The 8,577-nt window shown below is 56.4% G+C and overlaps 2 protein-coding genes across 2 annotated transcripts in view; one reads left to right on the top strand and one right to left on the bottom strand.

Annotated features, from left to right (window-relative positions):
- The window catches only part of LOC125281950 (ral guanine nucleotide dissociation stimulator-like), a 210,109-nt gene extending 209,572 nt beyond the window's left edge, over positions 1 to 537 (top strand). The window contains exon 8 of the mRNA XM_057312896.1: positions 436 to 537. The gene's annotated coding sequence lies outside the window, so the exon portion shown is untranslated. The remainder of the gene's footprint in view (positions 1 to 435) is intronic.
- Positions 538 to 914: 377 nt separating this feature from the next.
- LOC130543861 (ral guanine nucleotide dissociation stimulator-like) lies at positions 915 to 6,595 on the bottom strand. The gene is made up of 9 exons (XM_057312880.1): positions 6,274 to 6,595; positions 5,758 to 6,125; positions 4,782 to 4,997; positions 4,310 to 4,413; positions 3,733 to 3,802; positions 3,053 to 3,124; positions 1,871 to 2,589; positions 1,373 to 1,494; positions 915 to 1,180 (listed from the first exon to the last, which is right to left on the bottom strand). The coding sequence occupies exons 1-7, from the start codon at positions 6,524 to 6,526 to the stop codon at positions 2,443 to 2,445; spliced, it is 1,230 nt and encodes a 409-aa protein (XP_057168863.1). The 5' UTR covers positions 6,527 to 6,595; the 3' UTR covers positions 915 to 1,180; positions 1,373 to 1,494; positions 1,871 to 2,442.
- Between the last annotated feature and the right edge of the window lie 1,982 nt (positions 6,596 to 8,577).

Genomic DNA, 8,577 nt, shown 5'->3' with positions numbered 1-8,577 from the left:
AAATTCCCATTATCCTGGCAAGAGAGAACCCATCCCTGATCCATCAGATGCCAGCCAGGGAACAGTAGCTATTGTGCATCTGACCCAGAGCCTCGGGCCTGGAGGGAACTGCTGCTTCAGAAGAACCGCATAAGGAGATGCACGAAGGCTGGAAATCCTGGCTCCTAGGTCAGCATAGATGTTCATGGAACCAGGCTCAGGTGTGCCCTTTACAGTACCCCTCCCATCTTCTCCCAACACACAAAACAAGCAGGAAAGGGAATCTAGAGATCATTGACAAGAATCCCAGAAAGATTCCAAACTTGGTAAACGGCCAACGGGGAGACTGAGGCTGGAAAGTCCTGCCTGCCCTGAGTCCATCTGCAAATTATCTTCCTCTGGCTTTGTCCCCTTCACACGCAGGATTTGATCTCCTTCCGTGTTTTTCCCCACTAGGTGCTGATGCAGTTCCAGAGATTGAACTACAATACGACAAGTTCCAAAACCAAACACAAAACTAAAAAAGCATCTCAATGGAAGAAGCAGGACACAGTCTTCCTGGCCTTAGAGCGGAGAAAGGCAACCCCAGTCCTGGGGCAGGAAGGAGTTCTGGGGCAGAGAAGTCTTAAAGACTCCCACTTTCAGTGGTTGTTGCTATTCCTGGGAAAGTCCCTGCAACCTCTAAATCTCAGGAGTTCTGAGGGGCTGTCTCTGCTGTTTGCCCAAATTCATTGACTGAAATGGACCCATGCTCTGAGTAAGGGGGATTTTGGGGTGCCCTCCAGTGGCTAGGGAGAAGGGCTGGCACTTCTCCTTCCTCCCACGTACAGTAGCTGATGACTCTGGGAGATTTCCTAGGTCAGGAACGAATATGAGAGTCTGTGCAAGTTTTCCATTACTGCAGGAAGTAAAAGACCCAAACCACACACATGGGCTCTAAAACAAAACAAGGGCTTTAATCTCCTAACATGCAAATCTATCACGGTACTATTTAAAACAACTAAATGGTGCCCCTACATAAGGACATAGATGGGGGGAAGGGGTGTGGAGAAAATGGGCGCAAGGATGCAGCTGCTGAGGAATCCCTGCAGGGCCACTGGACACTTGCTCAGCCCTGAGGTTGACTGCGGCCAGTTCTTCTCCTTCTTGAGTGCTGCTGACCAGCTAGGACCGGGGCTCCAGCTGGCAGGACAGGGTGTAGCTAAGGACAGAGGGACACCTGTGAGTTGCCCAGGAGCTTCCATTCAAGAGTCCCTGCCAGTGTTTGCCCACAGCTGGAGTCTGGCGCCCCGGCAACAAGGCCTGAGGCTGCCCAGGGAAGGAGGATCCCAGGAGTGGCCAGCAGAAAGAGTCCACCCCGAACCTCACCGACCCAGCTCCTGATGGGCCTCACCTCTCAGCCTCGCTGAGCGACTCCATAGCCTGGAACCAGGCCCAAAAAGGATCCTCGGGCTCTAGGGTGTAATTCTCGGCAGCCACCTGGAGCAGCATGATGTCCGTCATGACTTGGTATTCCTGAGCAGACAGAGAAGCACAGGATGCATAGGGAGCCTGGGGTGGGGGGGGAGCTGCAGGGCCTGGTGAGGGTTGAGCAGCAGGACCGGGGACCCATCCCAGGTCCTGGCACACATGGCCACCCTCCAGCCTAGAGATTCATCCGGTCTCCACCTGTTCTCAGAGGTGAATATCAGTAGCCTCTCCTCCGGGAAGTTCTCCTGGATGCCATGTGTCTGTCCCCATCTCCTAATGGGATGGGTCTTGCACTGCTTTCTTCTCAAGGGATCCCAGGAAATGTGAGGTGGAGGGGATGGAGCCAAGCAATGTTCTTCCCAGGGACATCTCTGAGGCCCACTCCCTACCCTTCCCTGCGGGAAGCGCCACATATGCTTACCTTATTTCTTTTGTAGTGGTTGATCTCATTCCCCTGGAATGCAGACAAAGTCCATCAGAATGAGGCCCCTGGTTCTTAGGAGCACTTGATTCCCATCCCTTCTCATGCTGCACCATGGCCAGGACCCGTGAGGGGGCCGTGCATACACAGATAGTGGGCCTGGGATCTAGGCCAGGCTCTGGGGTCCAGAGAAAGGAGGACATGGGGCAGATGGACTGGCTACAGGTCGGGACCCTGCAGCACCACCCTCTCGGAAGACAGTAGGGGGGCCAAAGCCTCAGGCAGGAAGGGGCTGCTGCGGCTACTGAGGTGCTTGCTGACGTGGAGGGTCCTGACTTCATTCTCCCCCCACGGGCAAACTCACCGGGGGAGGCTGAGGTCCACTCAGACAGACCTCACGCAGCTTTGCCTTCAGGAAGCTCTGCTGCTTCACCAGTCTTCGGCACCGGGAGCCGTGGCCTAACTGCAGCCTCACCTCGCTCATCCCTGAGATGGGCAACAGCCCCCAGGCTCACAGGGTAGCCGTGAGGCTGTCATAAGGGGAGGTTTGCCGAGTCCTGAGAGCTCAGGGCTCAGTACAGGGGCGCTCTGCTCCCAAACCTCCGGATTCTGGTCCCTCCCCCACAATCCTCAGGCTCACCCACCTCCAGATAGTCCTCCATGGCGGTATCTAACATCACCAGCTCGGTGAGGAAAGTGCCAAGGAAAGGCACGACACCCTGTGTCATGAGGGGGAGGGTTGGGATGAGTCCCTGCTCGCTGGTGTCCACAGGGACCCTCCACTGAAAACGCTCCAGCCTCCTAGCCCACCCCATGGGCTCACGTGGAGCAGCCTAGGACCCTTAGCAGCCTCCCCCCACGGGTTCCCTTTCCCCTCCCCCTCCCAGAACATCAGACTCCTCCTCATCACCTTCAGGGCCTGCTTTTCAAAAATGCCAGGGAATGGAACACTAGGTCGGTCCCTCCCCACCCGCAAAACCCATTCTCTATGGACCTTTCTGGACCCTCCTCCTGGTTCTTTTGAAATAAGAATTGTAGAAGCTGTGGCCCCAGGAGCCGCAGCTGGAGTGGGAAGGACCCCCCCCCCTTCCTGATCTTTCCTTTTTGGGAGGCTTCCAGCCCTCAGGGAGGAGCCCTCCTCCTCCTCTGACTTTGGAGGCCCTGGGCCTCAGGCACACTCACCTTCTTCTGCATCCTCTTCTGGGCTCCCCGGAGGGCCATCACCAGGGTGGCAAATCTATTGGATGGTCGCTCCTGCAGGGCCAAGGACAAGTTCCTTGAGACCATCATACCCTCAGGCCACTTGCCCCCACCATCTTGGACGTCAGAACCTAGACATCTGACCTAACTCATACTGATCCTGAGGCCCCATTATCCAGAAGCAGGCCGTGAGTGATTCCAGAACAATCTCACTCCAACATTCACTCCATGTGTGACCTTGAGCTTGCAGCCTGGCCTCCCGAGCCTGTTTTCTCATCGGGAAACGTGACAACTCCACCTATCTCCCATGGTCTCCTGAGGACTCAGGATCCTATTACTCTCATCATGGTTGTGGCCCTCAACCCAGCCCAACCCCATCACTGAGCACAGGTCTGTCCTCTGGGCTCTCCAGGTTTGTAGAGGCCCCCACCTGGACCAGCTGTCGACACAGAGAGAGAGGGTGTCTAGGCTAGGGAGTCTGCTTGGACACCACCTGCTTGCCCCCTCGCCGCCAACGGCATCCTCACCTAGGCTGTCACCACATTCATGCCAAAGGCTTCCCCTCCCCAAGGAATGCTTCAGACCATTCCTGACTTCATCCTCGCAGGACCCTGTTCCCTCCCACCCCTCCTCTCTTTCCAGACCTGCACCTTCCAGGCTACCTTGATGAGCAGGTTCCTGCCCTGTGCGGTGTCCTTGCTGCACAGCTTTTGAAAGATCCTCAATGGCTTCCTGAAGAGAGGCGAGGGAGGCAGGATCAATGGACGAATAATGTGGCAGGGTTGAGTGCGAGTGCCTTTTCTTTGAGAACCCCAGAGTGTCAACCTGCCTGGTTGAGGGTTTCTTCTGGGGTCCTCTGAGCACTAAGGTCTTTGTAGGACATGGGAGGGAGCTCTCATGTGGCTCGTCCTGGGCCTCCCTTCCCATATTCATTGAGAAACGCTGTTTGGGTCAATTTGGGGTTCAAATGGGCAGAGAGCTTAGTGGCTGTCAAGGAAACACGTGAAGAGATTTAATGCAGCTCAGCCCCGTGTGGGACATTTGGCAAAACGGATTTCTAAAGCGGGAGGCGTGGGGGCCTCCTCACCAGGAAGGCTGAGAGACGCACCCACCAGCCCAGGTCCTGTGGTCGGGGTTTGCCGCCTCCCAGAAGGTCCAAGCTGCCTGAGGGGGAAGAGGACAAGCCTCTGGGAGCTCCCTCGTCCATCCTGGTCCCTCCATGGAGAGAGGCCTACTCACCTGGAAACCTTCCCCCACGTGTTCTCGAGGCGGTGAATGGAGACACTCTGCAGAGCCGAGAGGATGGCATGTAAGGAGGAGTAGTTCCTCAGGGTTTGACAGGCCTGGGGAGGGAAGAGAATGGGCTGTCACTTGTGGAGCTGGCACCTTATTGGCTCTCAAGCTTCAGTCCCCATCAGGGGAAAGTGCTCCTGCTGGAGGAAGCCGCTGTCCAGGGACCTGCCGAAGGGCACACGTGAGGCCCAGAGGAGGAGGAGGATTTTACCTCACTCCAAGGAAGGAGCCAGGCAGAAACCGAGCATCCTAGCATGGGGCCATGCAAGGCGAGGTCAGCATGCCCCTGGATGGAAGAGCCTAGGGACTGCACAGTCCCTAGGGCAAAGACCAGGGCCTTCCACCCTGAGACCTGATCAAGGGAAGAGCAGTGCCCGAGACTCAGGAGAGCACCTCGGCTGGGCTTCCCGTTGCATACCTTGGCCACCTTGATCCAGTGCTCCACCACCACGGCCCTGTCCCGGGCTGTCATGCTTGGGTTGCCAAGGCAGGTGGTGATGACACACCTGGCCACACCGTTGAACTGGGCGACAGTGGCCCGGACTGTGGGTGCCAGGTGCTCATTGCCAGGCTTGTTGCGCTTGGACCAGACGGAGCCCAGGCACTGATGGGGCAGCAGCTTCTTGAACAGCTCCTAGAGAACAGGCGGACCTTGGTTCACCCAGCCATTTCCTATGCAAGACTCATGTCCTACGTAGGGGTCACAGGTCAGAGCTGGACCTCAGGGAGCTGAGAATCTGGCCTGAGCCTGGTTGGAGACCGTGGATTTCATTCCACTGTTTTTCCCTGAGGGAACCCAGTCCACAATGACCCAGGAGCAAACAGAGCAAGGGAAGGAAGGAGGGCATTGGCACCCTGATCATGCTCAGGAACTCCCAGCTCCTGGTGGCACTGCGAGGTGGTCCAACCCACCTCCAACTGGTCATCCCCCTGGTCCTTCCCCCCCTTTCAGATGCACATTCTCACACGGGAGCTGCAACCACACGTTCTTCCGTCTGCCCTGTCCTCATGGACACATCAGATGCCTAATCAATGCTGAGGGTACTCATCCTCCAAGGCACATGAGTGGGTGACCCATGGACTTGACTGAACACAGGGAGCTGCCCTCCTCCACCCACGGGACCAGGGCCTGCCCATTGGTCTCTCCATTCTGGCTCATTTCTTCTCCCTAGTACCTCCGTATCAGTGCTTATCAGGGTCTCTCGCTACAGTCCGCAGCTGGACAGTGAAAGCTTGGGGCTAAGCGCCTTGATGGGTTGACAGGGTTGGGAAGTGGTGGAGCTGAGATTTGGTCCCAGACCATAGGAGTCCACATCAGGGAAAGGCAGGTGTGGGGCAGGTGAGAGCAGAAGGAAGGCCTGCCCCTGGCCCACCCTGAGAGCCCAGCTGCTCACCGCATCCATATACGTGAGCTGCTCTGCCACCAGCCTGGGAGGGAAGTCCAGGAGGTCGGGCTTCTCCTCACCCAGCTGGTTCTTTGGGGTGACCCAGCGGTGGCAGGAAGCCTCTGGGGCCGCGGTGGGCTCTGTGGCTGTTGCCTGAGTGAAACTTTCCAGCAAAAAGTGTGGTCCAGCTGACTGCTGCTCAGCACCCGGCACACATGCAGAAGATGGGAGCATGGGTTGCAGTTCTGGAACAGCTGACGGAGGGGAGGCTGGCTCTGACACCGCAGGTGACAGTTGACACAGAGCCGGGGTCGCCTCTAGCTCTATAGGAGGCCCTGTTCCTGGCTCTGCCGCTGGAAGGAGCCCTGGAGCTGGCACTGGGGCAGGAGACAGAGAAAGGTTCATCCACATCACTGACTTTCCATATGCCTTTGCAAAACCAGGACAGACCCCATGGCCTTGAAAGGAATACCCAGCCCATGAACCGCATCCCAGTTAGCCTTCCCAGCTTGCCATCCCCCTTACCCTCCACCTCTGCCTCAGTGAGTGCCAGAAGTTCCCGCTGCATCAGGAGAAGGGGGACATGGTTTGTCACGTCCCAGGCATGCCACTTCAGAACCATGGCCCCATGTACATAGGCCACCTTGATCTCGACACGGTCACAGCCCAGGGACTGATAGATAGCCTGCAAATTCTGGTCAGGCCAGGTACCCAAGATGGGAGACAGGGTGCTGGGGAGAGTCATATGTGGAGCAGAGTCAGAGGCCTGGCCTTGCATTGCACATGCTACTCCCACAGCACCGTTCTTTCTGTATGGGTCCCAGAGGATGGCCCCAGCCCCCTTCCAACCCCTCTCTACCTGCCCTCGTAGTGGGAGGCCTGGTCCTCCAGAAAACCTGAATGAGTCTGGTTTTACCACTTCTCCTCTCCTCTACCTGGCCATGGGCCTGGTCTACTCTATCCTCCATGCACACCAGTATCAAGGCTCAGGTTGGAGGCAGATTTGTGAGTGGTCGGCTCAGCACACCCTCGGTTCTTGGCCCCGGTTGGGGTGGTCAGCAGGGAGGGGCAGGCAGAGCAAGTTGGGACCGTCAAAGGGATGGGTGTTTCAGGCACCCACTGAGCCCAGACTGTGCTCTGCCGCCCAGAGGGCCCGGGACCCCATCCACAGCCTTCTTTGACTCATTTGCTTCTTCACATGAAGCCCCCCAGATGAAGCCCACCCACTGGAAATCAAGAGATCGGTGAGATCCCTGGTTCGGCAAATCCCTCCCCAGCCACCACCCCTGTAGTCCCCCACCCTGCTCTGTGGAGGCAGCCAGCCCTGCTTCTGGACCCAAACCCCTGTCCCAGTTTTACTTGATCATTTCATCTGTCCTATGATCTAGCTCTCGGTGGATCCTTTCAAAGCTAGAGGAGGCTACGAAGATGTCACATCTAACAACCATTGGGCATGCGTGCTTAGGGTGTGCAGAGTGCCTATCTGACCCTCTGACTAGAACTGAGACCCAGACACTGTATCTCCTCTCTCCATTCACATTCCTAGGTGCTTAATATACATTCTTGAATGACTACTTCCCAGCCTGCACTTTCCAAATCCTGAGTGGCCCGTGGGCTGGTCTGCCTGCTCCCAGTGTGCTCCTGAGCTGCTCACACAAAGGACAACTACGAGAACCATCTAGATGGAATCTCAGAAGTCCTTTGCACATGGGGAAACTGCCTGCTTTGCATTTCCTTTCTTCAACCCAGAAGGGCCACCGGCCTGTGAGGGTTGCACTTGAGAGCTTCTTGACCGGAGAGAGAGAACTATTAAGCAAGAAGATGCCCAGCACGTCCAGGAGCCCTTTCTACAGAGCCAAGCACCAGAGTAGCCCATGCCATGTTTCCTCCCATGATTTCCCACTTTTCAGAAGAGGAAAGGGAAGGTCAGAGAGGGGTAGTGCCATTCCCGAGATGTACACCCAGTAGATGGGAGGCTCACCCTGTGCTGTGCATGGGGTGGGCACTCACCTATTGAACTGCTGGCCCAGGACCTGTGTGGCTGAATTGAACATCTCGTACATGCAGAAGATCGTTGAGGTGGTTGAGATGCTCCCATCTGGGAAGGATGGCACCAGGGACTGTACGAAACGCTCCATTGTGCCTTCTCGGAGCCTCAGCATCGTCTGGGCCTCATCCAGGGACAGGGATGATTCCTTTTCCCACCAGGTAGAGAAGGGGGGTGTGGGGGGCAATGGAGTCAGCTTCAACACCACGAACCACCAGGATGATCAGGGTCTGGTGCTCAGACTAGAGAGTCCCATCCCTTCGGGAACTTGTGCAAGAAAAGGGACTTGAGGGCCCACCCAGAAAAGGGCTCTAGGCTTGAAAGTACAATTGCCTTTAGGGGTGAAATGAGAAAGCATTGGTCACTTCAACACATCTTGTTAGCTGAGCCACCACAGCCTTTCTCTCTCTGAATAGGCTTTATTAAGAACTGTATGCCTTTGAGTCATCAGTCAACATCCCTACTGCAGACAGGAGAAAGCAGAGGCTTAGCATCTCCAATGCTGCTCGAGATCATAGACGTTGGGCCCGAGAACTGTCCAGAGCATGGAATGCATGGCATTTCCCTATGCTGCTGCGGCCTGGTCTGTTCCTCAGGTGGGGAGAAAGGTTCAGGGGAAATCCACCTTCCTCAGCAGGCCCCAGGGGAGCCGGTTGTTTCTAGTGTGGGTTCTGGCCTTGCCGTGATCATCTGTGGGTCCTGAGATTGGACATCAATCTGGACCTGTTCTCACCCCAGACCAGCATTGGATGTTGTTGTGGGCCGAGGCACCTGCTGCTTGT

The sequence above is a fragment of the Ursus arctos genome, unplaced genomic scaffold (genome assembly GCF_023065955.2).
Source record: "Ursus arctos isolate Adak ecotype North America unplaced genomic scaffold, UrsArc2.0 scaffold_16, whole genome shotgun sequence".
In the NCBI taxonomy this organism is placed as follows: Eukaryota; Metazoa; Chordata; class Mammalia; order Carnivora; family Ursidae; genus Ursus; species Ursus arctos.
This window is presented reverse-complemented; position numbering and strand designations above follow the sequence as displayed.